Raw genomic sequence first — 18,153 nt, 5'->3', positions numbered from 1 at the left:
TGGTTTCCCAGGCGTGTCTGCCTCTCTGAAGTTTTAGCTCTCCCTCCCACGGGATTTGGATTCAGAGAACTGTTTATCCGGTAGCTCCCTTCAGGTTATGGCGGTGTCTCAGGCACAGCGGTCCTGCTGCTCTTGGGCCCTCCTCTACGGGCTAAGTTTCATTTTCTTAAAATACCTTTTTTATCCTTTTACCCTAAATGGTATATATCTTTGATAGTGAGATGTTTCTTGGAGGAGAAACATGGTTAGTGGTGGGCTTTCTTTTGTCTTTTAATTTTTAAATTTGTTGAAAATGCCATGTATGAATGTAACTTATTTGTACAACTTATATAACCTCCACCCTACCTCCTCTATCAGCTAATCCCAAATCACCTTTCTCTTAAATTTATGACCTCTTCTCTTAGTGTTACATACATACATACATACATACATACATACATACATACATACATAGCCTACTGTGTCAATTTAGAGTTCCTTGTACATACTTGCTTTTAGGGATGATCACATGGGATTGGATAGTCTACTCAGAGGCTTGCCCCAGCAGATTATTAATTCTTCCTCCCTCATTAGCCACTAGGTGCCTATGTCTCTTCATCTAGGAGTAGGGTCATGTTGAATTCCACGTTGGCATGTTTACTAGTGTGACCTTGTTTAGGCAAACATATTTTTGATATTCCATGTATGCAGCATATCTTAAAGCAGGCATTCTGGTTCTCTGACTCACAAAATAAAATTATATTGTCATCACTAGAAAAAAATTTAATTTATATTTAGTGTTGTTGTTTTTTTTTTTTTACTATATTTAAAATTAAATCCTCAAGGACTTGGAAAGTACTTCTGGCAATTCCCTTTCAAATCCTAGCCAGGAAGGTTGGAGCTGTACAGTTGTGGCATATGAATTAGTATGGGTAGAGTTGTAGACTCCACTTTCCCCCAAAGACATTCATAATTAATACAGACACAGAACATATGGCCAAATGCTAGACATAAAGATAATAGTACAGGGCACTTCAGAGGGACACTCATCTTGCCTAGGAAGATTCAGAACATTTTGCTGCTGAATTCAGACATGAAAGTCAGTAATGCCGAAAACTTTATGCCTTTGATTTCATATTTCATTCTTATACTTTTGGTTGTATGCCTAAGATTTAACAGCTGAGCCATCTCTCCAGCCCTCATATCTTATTAAGTGATGATTATAACAGAATGATTTTGATGGGTGATAATTTTAGATTGTTAAAATGAAAATGAACAGAACAAAGTGTTTTTTATAGAAAGATCATGGCATCCACCCAGGAGTATTGGCTACATCCTGCTAGTATTTCTCAGGCACATGTCTCACTCGGAATCTCTGAGAGGAGGCATGTTTCCTTAGGACTTTTCTTAGAGCTGCGGCCACATCTCTATTCCTCAAACTATAAATGAGTGGGTTCAACATGGGAGTGAGAATGGTGTAAAAGGCTGACACAACCTTATCTTTCTCAGGTGTGTGATAGGAATGGGGCAGTACATTGGTATAGAAAGCTGCCCCATAAAAAATGCTCACTACTATAATGTGGGAGGAACACGTGGTGAAAGCTTTACGTCGGCCCTCAGCAGAGCTCATGTGGTAGACAGTGATGAGGATCCGAGTATAGGAGACTGAGATGAAGGATATCGGGATGAGTAGCATCAGCACACAGCATGCATACATCAAGGTTTCATACAGTGATGTGTCTGTGCAGGATAGCTTCAGCACAGCTGGGATCTCACAGAAAAAGTGGTTGATCTCTCGAGATCCACAGTAAGGAAAACTCATAGTAACAGGTGTCAGCATGAATCCATCCAAAGACCCACCAGCCCAGGAGCCTAGCACCATAAGCAAACAAATCCTGGGATTCATGATTATGGGGTACCGTAGAGGGTTGCACACAGCCACAAATCTGTCATAAGCCATGAGGCCCAGCAGGAAAAACTCTCCCCCAATCAATGTCAGGTAGAGAAATATTTGCAGGGCACATCCCAGAAAGGAAATGGTCTTGTCTTTGGACAGGAGATCTTGAAGCATCTTGGGAACAGTGATACAGATGTAGACAGTATCCATGATGGACAACTGGCTGAGCAAAAAGTACATGGGTGTGTGAAGACGAGAGTCCACACGAATGAGCATAATCATGACCAAGTTGGCTGTTACAGCCACCACAAAGATGGAGAAAACCACAGCAAAGATCAGCCCAGGAAATGTTGGGTGGGTGATGAGGCCCAGGAGGATGAAGTCAGTGGAGTTCTTGTAAACAGCCTCCATTTCCACAGTGCATGACAGCTTAATCAGCTGTAGAGGCAGAAATTTGGTATGTCAACTAATTATCTTTTTTTGTGTTAGCCATGTTCAAAGAGATATAGGAAAAGAAAGGAATGTTCACCCCAGAATTCTCTTGACTCCTTGCTTGAACATTAGCAGTGAGGCATTACACAAATCAAAGTCTAAACTCAAATTAATCAGCTTTGATGGATCATCATGGATCCAAACTCTCTAAGCTGGATGAAAGTAATAAATGTAATCAGCAATAATAGTACTTCTTTTAATTTTTCTTATTTTTGAACTACATTCTACACAATTCTTATAATCTTATTACTCCATGTTGAATTTTCTGTGACATTGGTAACTACACTATATCTACTTTATTATCTTGCAACTGGTGTACATTGCTTCACTAATTTAAAAATTTCACCTACAACATAATTACCTGTTAATGTTTTATATGTATGATATTTGTAACTAAAGAAATTGTTGTGATATGAACACATAACCAAGCTTTTGAACACAAATCATTTCACTTTTTTGCCATTGTAAATTACTACATAGCTGTGAACAGATTTGGGATGTCGGACTGACAAGCTAATGAAGATAACTTCTTATGAGAGTTAACTCTCAAGTTATTTCCATACTGTCCTATCACATGGATTCTTGTCTTAGGTGAGAATGCTTTAAGGACTCATTTCTGTTTGTCCTTGGAAGACAGCATGGAGTAAGAGTTCTCAGATCAGCATCTCTAGAAACTCTCCTTAGCGAGCAGTATTTTAGTTCCTTATCATGGAGATCTTTCTGGCTGACACTATGAAATCAGCAATGATTTGTGATAAATTCTACATCGTTGTATTCAATAACATATTCTTCTCTTAAATTATTGTCCAGGCAGATGATTAGCAGATTTCCCGGATAGGGTATTCCAGACCTATGTAAATGTGATCCCTTGAGAATCCATTAGTAACAGGGCTTTTCCTCCTACTTTATTTTCTACTCCACTATTGATCTTTAATGTTTAGAAATAAAAGTAAGTCCTTAATCAAAATGAGGAAATAACAAAAGTTTAATACTCATTTGAATTGTTTGTCTTTCATGTTTTCTCCATCCAAGAATACAAATGTGCTCGTCTTCAGTATGTTCAATGATATCAGGGGATGGATTATGAGGTTTTATTATCAAATCATGGCATGCCACTTCTTGATAGAATTTCTAAAGAAACATGTTGAAATAAATATATGTTGAATGTACCTGTATCTTCTAGTTTTACAACACTCAAATAATTTCTGGAACACTGAACTGAAATAAAACTCTTCTATACTGAAGCAAAACTTAAATGACAAAGCAATGGAGAAATACTTATTAAATTTCCTGTAAGATTGCCCTTTGCTATAGTGAATGTTTCCAAATAGAAGTGTCAAAATACAAAGGGAGAAAAAAGGGAACAATTTTTGTTAGTATGTGGTAAATTATATATTTGGCATATATTGTGAGTCACAAAAGGGAAAAACCCTGAGTATTAAATATTAATTCATGACAAGATTGAGGAAAACCAGCTAGTTTGTCTCCTTTAACATATGAATCTAGCAATGAGGCACTCATATAAAAGCTATATTTAAAAGCATTACAAACTGAAACTCCACTGATCGGGCTTCTGTAATGACTGGTTGGAAATCAAAATACTCATGCAGACAGCCAATATTATTTTGATTCAAAATCTTTATGTTTTGTTTGTCAGAATTATAGATTTTATATGTTAATTACTGATATTGCTAAGTCATCTTCCACTTATCCATTTAAAAAATATACTCTTAAGAAAATAGAAATAGCAAGCATATAAAACCAAATTCAAGTTAAGAATAAGCTAGGAAAATAAGAAATTGCTTTTGTATAAGTACACCAGTTAAGGAATTTTGTTTCATGTAAAGATTCAGATCATACCATACACTCTATTAAAAAGATGCAGAATACATCTAGATCTTTCTAGATCCTTCTAGATCAACTTCTGATTCAACACTCAGATACAGTGACACGTAACCACTTGTTGTAGGCCCATCTGGGTATGCTTCACAGGATTGATAGCCTACTAATTCCAGTCTCTGTCTAGGGCTTGAGTTCAGCTTGGCTACTTGGCTACATGGCTACTTGCTCCATTATGCAAATTATGGTATGGGATATAAAATTAATTAATTAGCAACTAAGTTAGAAATGAAGTAAAAGAACCCATGATTTCCAATGACTATGAGTACCAAGTCCAATCAAGAATATTTGATGAGTTAAAACCACTAAAACATAAAACTTGACATCATGTAAAAACATAAACTTGACTCTGTTACTCATAGAGCTTGTTCAGGGCAATGGATATTATTAAGTTGGTGTGTCTGAAATATCAGCAAAGAACTGCAGTTTTGTTTATTTGAGTTCTCAGAGTCTTACTTCAAGGCCAGAGGTGATGTGCTTGCGCTTGTGCTTTTGCCTTTCTTGTTCTTCCTCTACGAAGACACTGCTCCTTGTTTCTAGCCAGGTAACCCCACATTCTTGATTATCATTTCCCATTGCTTCAGGCCCTACGGTCCTATCCTAGTTCCCTCTCCAGTTATAGTCTTCTAAAAACTAGTAAGCTGAAAGATAAAGAAAAAGAGAAAAGAACAGTAAAAGAGAAAGAAAAAGATTTTTCATCTGCAGACTCTATGGCCCGACCTTTCTGATGGATCTTGTTAGGCCCTCTTAGTTGTAACAACTACCAGTGTCACACAGAGTCACCTATTCAAACCCTACTAGGTAGAATGGAGGAAGCAAGCCAAATGTGGGGATGCCATGGCCGGTTGGGTTTGTAGTTGAAAAGAATGGCAGAGCCCTGTGACAGTGGCCTTCTCCATGGGGAGAAGAGGACATGGAAAAGCAAAAGGTCTCTCTGCAGGACAGCATGCTTGGAGATGTCATGGGAATTCAGTCAGCATCAGTGACCCTCACTATACCTTAAAAGGAGAGCTCTTCAAGTGAGTTCAGATGGTTACCCTTCAGGAGCAATTCAGACCACTCCTCTGAGAGACTTCCTCAGAAACCCAGGACTCCAGGAGCAGTGAGAAGTCTTGGGCTGGTGCTATTCGTGTGGTTGAAAAAGCTGATGATGTTCTTGGCTGGACCATTGTTCCAGGTTCACTTTCAAAGAAAGGTTCCCAGTACATTCTCAGAGGTGGGATGATCATGCTGAACATTTTTTTGTGTCCAAGGCACTGTACCTAGCACTGGTGAGCTACAGAGACCCATAACCATGACCGTTTCCCTAAGGAGTATTTGATAAAGTTTGAGAACTGCAATATATTCCAACGTTACTTATTAAACAAAATTGTAAACCTAATATAAATTTCTAAAGAAATATTTTGTTAATATGTCCTCAGTAAAAGAATAGCATGACAGTAGCTGATCATGTAGCTGAGCTCTGTAGAGCTGTAAAATCAACACAGGTATAGCATGATGGTCATATGTCTCTGGAATTCTCTTTTCAGGAAAAGGATTAAATTGCATTGCAGAGGACTTGGTCTGGGACTAGAGGCTGAGATACCTTAAAATCCCGAGATATTTGAGGAAAACAGGGAGATGGCTGCTTTGGAACAATAGCCTAAGGAACCAAGGGAAGAGAGCTCCCAGCTCGACAGAATAGGTTGTGCAAGAGCACAGGGGGAAATAGGAAATTTTAAAGAAGGAAAACTCCTTTATAACTAACATAACACCAGAGGATGTCTGTATGGAGACTCTGGCGGATATGTCAGGAAGGGAAGAGGTGGGTTAGTTCAACAGCAGCAGGGAAGGAACCTTCAGATGTAGGGTGTAGGGAAAAGAAACCGGGATAAAGGTTCGGGGGCTGTCTCAAAAGACAAAGAAACGAGGTATTCGTGCATGTTATTCCAGTGGGAAACAGCAATAAAATAGTAATTTAGGGAAGATGTATCTGATAGCTTTATGGTGTTAAAAGTTACCTCACAGGTACTAAGTACTAATATTAAGTGTTTTAGAGCCATATGAGCCGTGTCTTTTGACAATTTCTTCTATTCTTACTTTTGCTCCCCTATCTGTATTACTTTTACTGTATATAATTAAACCCATTTTCATCATCATATATCTCCTAGAGTTTTCTCTTCAGCTGCTATACGCATGGCCCTCACCAGTTACTCTATCATCAGTGTCTAGCTCTCTCTCTTCTGTATCCTAACCTTCCCAGTCAGTTTAGAAATTGTCAAAATAGAAAATGAAGTACAAAAGTGTCAGAAGAGATTTGTCTTACTTCTAAAATATAGCAGTATGCTGGCACGTGGATAACACTTACAGGACACCTAACCCGCCAGGAATTACTTCAGTAAGATTGTGTGTTTCTGTTAATTGACCTGAAAATATCAATTAACCCAACGGTACTACTGTTTTAGTACACAGAGATAAATTTCTGAGCAATGGCGTCAGCTTGTATATTGACAAATAGAAATCAAAGAATGATTGTGGCATGTGGATGAGCTACCCCACTCCACAGATGCTGTAGCAGGGAGCTGGAAGGTGGGAGGAATGGAGTGACTTCACAGGAGCAGCATCAAAGGTGCAAAGCAGAGAGCTGAGGTTCTATATACAGTGCAGCCTGCAATTTCAGCTTCTAGGATGTAGCCACCACCTCATAATCCTGAATTACTTAGTCAAGTATACTTCCAGACAGCACAATATGCCTCCTCAGGGCTTCTTGGTGATACCATCTATTGATAATGAGAGTGTTTGCTATCAAGACACATATGTATATCATACAAAGAAGAAAATAAAGCTTTTAAAAGAAGAAACTAATTGGAAAGAGACAGTATTCAACCTTCGTATCCGGCTCCAAACACATAGAATCATCCTCCATAACTGCTTTATACAAAAAGAACCAGTGTTCCAACTAAGGTTGTTCCAGCTGCTGCTCAACTCCTGTCAGTTAAGGATGACCATCTGAAAACTTCCACTGATGAATACTAGCTGTTTTTAAGTATTAGTTCTTTAAAATTAAGTTTCGAGAATTATTTGTATTTATGCATTTATGTAAGAGTATGCCATATCTGTGGAGGTACCAGTGAAACCCAGGAACTGGTGTCACAGGTGATATTTACTACCGTATGGGTGCTGAGAACTCAACTTGGGTCTTCTAGAAAAGTACCAAGCACTTCTTACTGCTAAGCCATCACTCCAGCCCCTTTTATCCCACTTTTCTTTGAGGTAAATGCATTTCTGCACTTATCCTCAGATTCCTTTTATACCCCTTTCAAGCTAAATATTTTGATAATCTTCTTGCCAAAGAGTAAACGCATACACTTGCTCCTCTTAGCATTGAAAGGGCACTGCTTTCATTTGCATCCTAGAAGATGACTCCACAGTAGCTTCTAATGGCTTCAGTGACACCCGAAGGAAGAATCCCAGTACTTTAGTTATGCCCTCTCATTTTTTCCATAAAAGTCCCAGGACCTACCTCAAGCTGGCGAGGCCAGGACTTAGTGAGACAGCAGTAGACTTCTTAAATACCTGGCGGTAGAAGTGAGGCTAAGTCAAAGCAAACTTTTAGTGAGAGTGGATTGCTCAAGCCCCATGAGGAGGCTCAGGGCCATTAACCAGCCAGATGCCTTGTGCTTTGGAGGATACTTTGCCCTTCCTGCCAGGTTGTTCTTTCCCCAGGTGAGAGCTGGCGTTAATTCTTGATATTTCATCATAGAAGCTATTTTCTAATCTTGGTATCTCTCCTGGTTTAATGAAAAGGGTGAACTCCATGATTGAATGCTTCCCCGCAACCCCTCAGTGCAGTCATGGGTGTGTTACTTATGAGACTTCTACTCAGTAATGAGCTCTTACACACAGGTTTTTTAATGTTACCCTTAACATTAAAGATGAGGGGGGAACGCAAATGAGAAACTATACATATATACCTGATTACGATACTACATAGTTCCTAATACTTTTTAACAATTATTTTACAAGTCACCCAGAAGTACACAAATCCTTCTACTAGCTGTTGGATCGACTTGAATACATCTTGTTCCATATGTTGTTTCTTCTCAAAGAGTTGTAGGTGGGTTACTCCTGATATTTATCCTCTTGGTTCTGCATTGTTGCATTGCTGGATTATTCTGGTGATAATGGCTGAGAAATTTAAGTTATGGTCACCAGTATTTCCATATATCACAGAGCACCACACGGTAACAATCATATCTTGAGCTGGTAGTAAAGTGCTTCTGGCCCAGTTAGATGAGGCTTCTCCTATTATTATAAACAATTTTGCTAAAGAAAAACCACAGATCAGTGAACATATGTTGTGTATTTCTACACTTGATCTTAGTCAAAAAGCCGAGAAGCGATTATTGTGTATTTCTTAATCACATGTCAGAATTATTTGTCTAGTGTTGAAATTGATTTTTATATAAAAGTATAACAAGCCAAAATTTTGATACAAGCTTGCTTATGTTTCTCACTCTCTTTTCCATCCCTCATTTCTTACTCCCTCTTTTCAGAAGTGATAATTGTCAGAGTCTGTACAATTTGAAAATAATTTTGAAAATTGGGCATTTAGATTATTGATATATGGTTTGATTTTAAATATTTTCATCTACCCCCATAATTCAAATGTGAATCCTCATTTGAAAAACATTCCTGCTGCATATCATGATAGAAGAACTGAAGAAAGTTTTTCATACATTTCCTCTTGTTCCTCTGAAGGAAAGATGCACGTGCCAGTGTGTCTGTGACAAGAGGAAACCACGAGGATAGTCGGTCACAGTACATGAAGCTTTCACAGAACCACTTGGCTAGCTACTTAGAAACCATGTAATTTGCCTCTATCCGTTGACCAATGGCCTTTAAAGGCTCAGAGGATATGTTGAAGGGACTGGAACTTCTGGTGGATTTATTGAAGCACATCCATGGTTCTAACACATTCTGTGTGTCCTTGCACGTATTTTAAATATTTTAGATGTATATGTTCTTAGATGTTTTCTCACTTGTTGAATAAAATGCATTGGTATCTACATGATGACAAGTAAATGCTGACAAATGTGAAGATTTTAATTAGCTCTATCTGATGTTGGAAAAAAGAAAAGAAAAAAAATTGCATTGGTATAATCCAGTCACCTCTGAACACTTTAGAACCCATTATTGGTGGATGTTAAGTTTACATAATATGACTTTGTTTTTTGTTTCAATACATATTGTATTATCATAATTATCTCTACTGTGTACTTAGTATTTTTATAAACAATTAAAGAATATCATCATTTCTTTATTCTTTTGAGATGGTGCTGTGGTATACTGGTGAGAATAGCTGGCACACCAAAGATGTCATGTAGTCACAAGTTGGGAATCTGGTTCTTGCTCTTGTGTGATCCTATATGAACAAACATCTACTCACCCAGGATAGGGAATCAACAACAGACCAAAGTAAGGACACCACCCAAGTCCAATTCAGTGAACCAATGACTTTTATTAAGGTTACTTATTTTTTCTAAATTATATTGTTCTTGGATATTTTATGTATTTACATTTTAAATGTTGTACCCTTTTCCCACTCTCCCATATACCCTGCCCCCTTGCCCTGCTTGTATGAGGATGCTACCACTCCTACCTACCCATCCCTACAATGCCATGGCATTTCCCTACATTGGGGAAATGAGCTTTAACAGGACCAAGGGCTTTTCCTCCTATTGATGCTGGACAATGCTATCCTCTGCTACACATGTGGTTGGAGTCATGGGTCTCTCCATGTGTACTCATTGTTTGGTGATTTAGTCCCTGGAAGCTCTGGTGGGGTCTGGTTAGTTGATATGGTTTGGTCTTCCTATGAGGCTGCAAATGCCTTCAGCTCCTTCAGTTTTTTTCTCTAACTCCTCCATTGGGGGGGGTCCCTTTTTCAGTCAAATGGTTAGCTGTAAGCATCCTCATCTGTATCAGTAGGGCTCTGGCAGAGCCTCTCAGGAGACACCCATATTGGACTCCCATCAGCAAGCACTTCTTGGCATCAGCAATAGTGACTGGGTTTGGTAGTTGCACATGGGATAGATCCCCAGGTGGGGCAGTCTCCGGACGAAATTTTCTTCAGTCCCTGATCCACTCCTTGTCCCTGTGAGTATTTTGTTCTTCCTTCTAAGAAAGAATGTAGCATCCACGTTTCAGTCTTCCTTCTTTTTTCCCCCCATTGGATAATTTTTATTTACATTTCAAATGTTATCCCCTTTCTTGATTTCCCCTATATAAACTCCCTATACCATCCCCTCCCCCTTCTTCTATGAGGATGTTCCCTCACTCATCCACATACCCATTCCTGCCTCCTCATCCTGACATTCACTTACACTGGGGGGAGGGGGGTTGAGACTGGACCAAGGCCATCCTCTGCTACTTATGCAGCGGGAGCCATGAGTCTGTCCACGTGTACTCTTTGGATGGTGGTTTAATCCTTGTGAGTTCTGGTTGTTTGGTATCATTGTTCTTATTGGGTTGCAAATGGCTTTAGCTCTTCTAATCCTTTCTCTAACTCCTCCAATGGGGACCTCATTCTAAATTCAATGGTTGGCTGCCAGAGTCTGCCTCTGTATTTGTCATGCTCTGGCAGAGCCTCTCAGCAGACAGCTATATCAGGCTCCTGTCAGCATGCACTTCTTGGCATCAGCAATATTGTCTGGATTTGGTGGTTGTATGTATATGGACTGGATCCCAAAGTAGAGCAGTTTCTAGATGGCCTTTCCTTCAGTCTTTGCTTCAAACTTTGTCTCCATATTTCCTCTTATGAATATTTTTGTGCCACCTTCTAAGAAGGACTGAAGCACCCGCACTTGTTGTCTTTCTTCTTGAGCTTCATGTAGTCTTTGGATTGTATCTTGGGTAATCCTAGCTTTTGGGCTAATACCACTCATCAGTGAGTGCATATCATGTGTGTTTTTGTGTGATTGGGTTACCTCATGCAGGATGATATTTTCTAGTTCCATCCATTTGCCTATGAATTTTATGAAGTCATTGTTTTTAATAGCTGAGTAATACTCCATTGTATAAATTCACCACATTTTTCTGTATCTATTTCTCTGTTAAGGGACATCTGGGTTTTTTCCAGCTGCTGGATATTACAAATAAGGCTGCTATGAACATAGTTCATAGTGCTATGATCATGTGTCTTTGTTATATGATAGAGCATCGTTTGGATATATGCCCGGGAGTGGTATAGCTGGGTTCTCAGGTAGTATTATGTCCAATTTTCTGAAAAACCACCAGACTGATTTCGAGAGTAGTTGTAACAGCTTGCAATCCCACCAAAAATGGAGGAGCGTTCCTCTTTCTCCACCTCCTCACCAGCATCTGTTGTTACCCGTGTTTGTATCTTAGCCATTCTGACTGGTGTGAGGTGGAATCTCAGGATTGTTTTGATTTGCATTTCCCTGATGACTAAGGATACTGAACATTTCTTTAGGTGCTTCTCGGTCATTCGATATTCCTCAGTTGAGAATTCTTTCTTTAACTCTGTAACCCATTTTTTAATAGGGTTATTGGATTCTTTGGAGTCTAACTTCTTGAGTTTTTTTTATATATTGGATACAGGATATAGGATTGTAAAAGATCTTTTCCCAATCTGTTGGTTGCCATTTTGTCCTATTGACAGTGTCTTTTGTCCTACAGAAGCTTTGCAATTTTATGCAATCTCATTTGTCAATTTTCATCTTAGGGCTTAAGTCATTGGTGTTCTGTTCAGGAAAATTTCCTAGTGCCCATGTGTTTGAGGCTCTTCCCCACTTTTTCTTCTATTAATTTGAGTATATCTGGTTTGATGTGTAGGTCCTTGATCCACCTTGTCTTGTGCTTTGTACAGGGTGATAAGAATGGATGGATTTGCATTCTTTTACATGCTGATCTACAGTTGAACCAGCACCATTTGTTGAAAATGCTATCATTTTTCCATTGGTTGGTTTTAGCTCCTTTGTCAAAGATCAAGTGACAATATGTATGTGGGTTCATTTCTGAGTCTTCAATTCTCTTCCATTGATATACCTGCCAGTCTCTGTACCAATACCATATAGTATTTATCATTTTTGTTCTTTAATACTGCTTGAGGTCAGGTATGGTGATTCCCCCAGAAGTTCTTTTATTGTGGAGGATAGTTTTTTCTTTTGTTATTCCAAATGAATTTGAAAATTGCTCTTTCAAGAATTTTGATGGGGATTGCAATGAATCTGTATGTTGCTTTGGCAAGATGGCTATTTTTACTATATTAATCCTGCCAATTCATGAGCATGGGAGATCTTTCCATCTTCTGAGATCTTCTTCAATTTCTTTCTTCAGTGATTTTAAGTTCTTGTCATACAATTTTTTCACTTACTTAGAGTCTCACTCAGGTATTTCATGTTATTTGTGACTGTTGTGAAGGGTGTCATTTCCCTAATTTCTTTCTCAACCTGTTTATCCTTTGAGTAGAGGAAGGCTACTGATTTGTTTGAATTAATTTTATATTCAGCCATTTTGCTGAAGTTGTTTATCAGGTTTAGGAATTCTCTGTTGGAATTTTGGGTTATAATATCATATCATCAGTAAATAGTGATATTTTGACTTCTTCTTTTCCAATTTGTGTCCCTTTGACCTTTTTTTTTTTTTATTATCTGATTTCTCTGGCTAGGATATCAAGTACTATAAACATTAGGCAGTGAAAGAGTGGTTAGCCTTGTCTAGTCCCTCAATTTAGTGCTTCAAGTTTCTCTCCATTTAGTTTGATGTTGGCTACTGTTTTGCTGTATATTGCTTTTACTGTGTTTAGGATGGGCCTTGAATTCTTGATCTTTCCAAGACTTTTAAAATGAAGGGGTGTTGAACTTTGTCAAATGCTTTTTCAGAATCTAATGGGATGGTCATGTGGTTTTTTCCGTGAATTTGTTTATATAGCGGATTATGTTGATGGATTTCTGTATATTGAACCATCCCTGCATCCCTGGCATGAAGCCTACTTGATCGTGATGGATGATCGTTTTGATGTTTTCTTGGATTCGGTGTGTGAGAATTTTATTGAGTATTTTTGCATCAATATTCATAAGGGAAATTGGTCTGAAATACTCTTTCTTTATTAGACCGTTGTGTGGTTTAGGTGTAAGCATAATTGTGGCTTCCTAGAAGGATTTGTTTAGTGTTCCGTCTTTTTCTATTTTGTGTAATAGTTTGGACAGTATTGGTATTAGATCTTCTATGAAGGTCTGATAGAATTCTGTAATAACCCTATTTGGTCCTTTGGCTTTTTTGTATGGAGACTTTTAATGACTCCTATTTCTTTAGGACCTATGGGATTGTTTAGATGGTTTATCTGATCCTGATTTAACTTTGGTACCTGGTATCTGTCTAGAAAAATTTCCATTTCATCCAGATTTTCCAGTTTTGCTGAGTATATGCTTTTGTAGTAGGATCTGAGGTTTTTATCAAATTTCCTCCATTTTTGTTGTTATGTCTCCTTTTTCATTTCTGATTTTATTAATTTGGATACCCTCTCTGTGCCCTCTGGTTAGTCTGGCTATGGGTTTATCTATCTTGTTGATTTTCTCAAAGAACTAGCATCTGGTTTTTTTGATTCTTTTTATAGTCCTTTTTGTTTCTACTTGATTGATTTCAGCCCTGAGTTTGATTATTTCCTGCTGTCTACTTCTCTTGGGTGCTTCTTTTTTCTTCTAGAGCTTTTAGGTGTGCTGTCAAGCTGCTAGTGTATGCTCTCTCCAGTTTGTTTTTGGAGGCACTCAGAGCTATGAGTTTGCCTCTTAGTATGGCTTTCATTGTGTCCCATAAGTTTGGGTATGTTGTGCCTTCACTGTCATTAAATTCTAAAAAGTCTTTGATTTCTTTCTTTATTTCTTCCTGGACAAAGTTATCATTGAGTAAAACATTGTTCAGCATCCATGTATATGTGGGTTCCAGTCTCTTTTGTTTTCACTGAAGGCCATCCTCATCCTATGGTGATCTGATAGGATGCATGACATTATTTCACTCTTTTTGTATCTGTTGAGTCTTGTTTAGTGTCTAATTATATGGTCTATTTTAGAGAAGGTCCCATGAGGTGCTGAAGATACATTCTTTTGTTTTAGAGTGAAATGTTAAATCTATTTGTTTCATGACTTCTTTTAAATTTTCTGTGACTATGTTTATTTTATGTTTCCATGATCTGTCCATTGATGAGAGTGACTTGTTGAAGTCTCTCACTATTATTGTGTGACATGCAATGTGTACTTTGAACTTTAGTAAGGTTTTGTTTATGAATGTGGGTGTCCTTGCATTTGCAGCATAGATATTCAGAATTGAGAGTTTATTTTGGTGGATTTTTCATTTGTTGAATATGAAGTGAACTTCTTTATCTTTTTTGATAACTTTTGGTTGAAAGTTGATTTTATTCGATATTAGCATGACTACTCCAGCTTGTTTCTTGAGACCATTCACTAGGAAAATTGTTTTCTAGCCTTTTACTCTAAGATAGCGTCTGTCTTTGTCACTGAGGTGTATTTCTTGTATGCAGCAAAATGCTGGGTTCTCTTTATTTATCCAGTTTTTTTTATTCTATGTCATTTTATTGGGGAATTGAGTCCATTGATGTTGAGATATACTAGGGTCCAGTGATTGTTGTTTCCTGTTATTTTTGTTATTAGAGGTGGAGTTATGTTTGTTTGGCTATCTTCCTTTGAGTTAGTTGAAACTAGATTACTTTCTTGCTTTTTCTAGGGTGTACTTTCCCTTCTTGTGTTGGAATTTTCCATCTATTATCCTTTGTAGGGCTGGATTTGTGGAAAAGTATTGTGTAAATTTGGTTTTATCATGAAATATCTAGGTTTCTGCATGCCTGCGCTGGCATTTGTATTCTCTTGGGGTCTTTATGATATCTGTCCAGGATCTTCTAGATTCTATAATCTCTATAGAGAAGTCCTCTGTAATTCTGATAGGTCTACCTTTATATATTACCTGACCTTTTCTCCTTACTGCTTTTTAATATTCATTCTTTGTTTAGTGCATTTGGTGTTTTGCCTATTATGTGATGAGAGGAATTTCTCTTATGCTCCAATCTTCTATGCTCTATTCTTCTTAGGTTTGATCTTCTCATTGAGTCCTGGATTTACTGTATATTTTGGACCAGTAGCTTTTTCCTTTTTACATTAGTTTTGACCATTGTGTCGATGATTTCTATGGAATCTTCAACTCCTGAGATTCTCTCTTCTATCTCTTGTATTCTGTTGGCCATGCTTGTATCTACTGCTCCTTGTCTCTTCCTTTGGTTTTCTATATCCAGGGTTGTTTCCATGTGTTCTTTCTTGATTGCTTCTATTTCCATTTTTAATTCCTTCACCTGTTTGATTGTGTTTTCCTGGAATCATTTCAGGGATTTTTGTGATTCCTCTCTATAGGCTTCTACTTGTTTATGTTTTCCTGTGTTTCTCTAAGGGAGTTCTTTATGTCTTTCTTGAAGTCCTCCATCATCATGATCAAATGTGATTTTAAATCTAGATCTTATTTTTCTGGTGTGTTTGGATATTCAATGTTTGCTTTGGTGGAAGAATTGGGCTCCGATGATGCCATGTAGTCTTGGTTTCTGTTGCTTGGGTTCCTGTGCTTGCCTCTCTCCATCAGGTTGTTTCTGGTGTTACCTTGTTCTGCTATTTCTGACAGTGGCTAGACTGTCCTATAGGCCTGTGTGTCAGGAGTGCTGTAGACCTGTTTTCCTGTTTTCTTTCAGCCAGTTATGGGAACAGAGTGTTCTGCTTTCGGGCATGTAGTCTTTCCTATCTACTGGTCTTCAGCTGTTCCTGTGGGCCTGTGTCTTGTGTTCACCAGTCAGGTCACTTGGAGCAGAAAAGTTGGTCTTACCTGTGGTCCCGAGGCTCAAGTTGCTCGTGGGGTTCTGCTTTTGAGCTCTCCATGAGGGCAGCAACCAGGAGGGCCTGCGCCACCTTTTCTGGGGGGGCCCCCATGCACCGGGGTCCCAGATGGCATTTGGTGTTTTCCTCTGGAGTCAGAAATGTGGGTGGAGTGTAGTCTCTTCTGGCTTCCGAGGCATGTCTGTCCCTCTGAAGGTTTAGTTCTCCCTCCCACGGGATTTGTGTGCAGAGAACTGTTGACCACGTCCCTTCAGGTCCGGGCAGTGCCTGGACCACAGGGGACCTGCTGCTCGAGTGTCCCAGTCCTAGTTCTTTAAATAGCTGTTGTTATAAACTGTTAAGGATAATTAAGTAATGCAAGACAATAATCAGTTAATCAAACTAAAGGTCTTGATAAATACCAGTCTAGATTATCACAGAAATATACATCTTGGATTGAACAATTAATAGGTAGCTGGAGATAGGCAATGCTTTCTTATTCAGATATGCTATAAATAGATGGTTTTCAGAAACTTCAGAAACTCACAAAATGTGGCATTTAAAGAACTTTATTGACCTTGCTGATCCCGGCCCACAGCTCCCTGCTCCCAAAACGCATGGGAGAGAGAGCTCATCGCCCAGACAAGTGGGTACTGCTGAGACTGCAGGGCAGGAGAGACTGCTAGTACTGCTCACTGTTGCCCACATCCCTGGCCCAAGAGGAAACTGTATAGGGCCTATGGGAACAGGAAGATAGGGGCACTCAATCTGCAGGAATGCTGTGGTCCAGACTCTGCCCGGATCTGAAGGGACCCAGTCAAACATTTCCCTGAACCCAAATACCATGTGAGGGAGAGCTAGACCTTCGGAGGGGCAGACATGCCTGGAAAGCCAGAGGAGACTATTCTCTGCCCACATTTCTGACTCTAGAGTAAAACACCTAGCGCCATCTGGGCCCCCTGTGCACAGGGACCCGAGAGAAGATGGGGCAGGCCCTTCTGGTTGCTGCCCTCACAGAGAGCTTAAACTGAGCCCTGGGGAGCTACCTCAGGCCCGAGACCAGAAGTAAGAACAACTTTTCTGCTCCAAATGACCTCCCTGGTGGACTCAGGACACATGCCCACACGAACACCTCAAGACCAGTAGACAGGAACAACTACACGCCAAAGCACAACACTTTGTTCCCATAACTGGCTGAAAGAAAACAGGAAAACAGGTCTACAGCACTCCAGACACACAGGCCCATAGGATGGTCTAACCACTGTCAGAAATAGAAGAACGAGGTAACACCAGAGACAACGTGATGGCAAGAGTCAAGTGCAGGAACCCAAGCAGTGGAAACCAAGACTACATGGCATCATCGGAGCCCAATTCTCCCACCAAAGCAAACACTGAATATCCAAACACACCAGAAAAGCAAAATCTAGATTTAAAATCACATTTGATCATGATGATGGAGGACTTCAAGAAAGACATAAAGAACTCCCTTAGAGAAATGCAGGAAAACACAAATAAACAAGCATAAGCCCTTAGAGAGAAAACACAAAATTACCTGAAAGAATTACAGGAAAACACAACCAAGCAGGCGAACTAATTGAAAACAGAAATAGAAACAATAAAGATAGCACAAAGGGAGACAACCCTGGATATAGAACACCAAAGGAGGAGACAAGGTGCCATAGATACAAGCATCACCAACAGAATACAAGAGATAGAAGAGAGAATCTCAGGAGTTGAAGATTCCACAAAAATCATTGACACAACTGTCAAAGATAATGTAAAGCAGAAAAAGCTACTGGCCCAAAACATACAGGAAATCCAGGACTCAATGAGAAGATCAAACCTAAGGATAATAGGTATAGAAGAGAGTGAAGACTCACAGCTCAAAGGACCAGTAAATATCTTCAACAAAACGATAGAAGAAAACTTCCCTAACCTAAAGAAAGAGATGCCCAAAAACATACAAGAAGCCTACACAACTCCAAATAGATTGGACCAGAAAAGAAACTCCCTCTG

At 39.0% G+C, this 18,153-nt stretch overlaps 1 protein-coding gene and 1 non-coding gene across 2 annotated transcripts; one reads left to right on the top strand and one right to left on the bottom strand.

The window, feature by feature from the left end:
- Window positions 1-1,318: 1,318 nt before the first annotated feature.
- Window positions 1,319-2,287, bottom strand: LOC116913644 (olfactory receptor 2T2). The gene has a single exon (XM_032917912.1). It carries the CDS (start codon window positions 2,285-2,287, stop codon window positions 1,319-1,321), a length of 969 nt encoding a protein of 322 aa, XP_032773803.1.
- A 7,024-nt stretch (window positions 2,288-9,311) lies between these two features.
- LOC116914099 lies at window positions 9,312-9,372 on the top strand. Its single transcript, XR_004389667.1, has one exon. It is a non-coding gene; the product is annotated as a small nucleolar RNA SNORD44 (small nucleolar RNA).
- Window positions 9,373-18,153: the final 8,781 nt, after the last annotated feature.

Source organism: Rattus rattus, chromosome 12 (assembly GCF_011064425.1).
Source record: "Rattus rattus isolate New Zealand chromosome 12, Rrattus_CSIRO_v1, whole genome shotgun sequence".
NCBI classification, from domain to species: domain Eukaryota; kingdom Metazoa; phylum Chordata; class Mammalia; order Rodentia; family Muridae; genus Rattus; species Rattus rattus.
The sequence above is the reverse complement of the archived record's forward strand: the minus strand, read 5'-3'. Positions and strand labels throughout refer to the sequence as shown.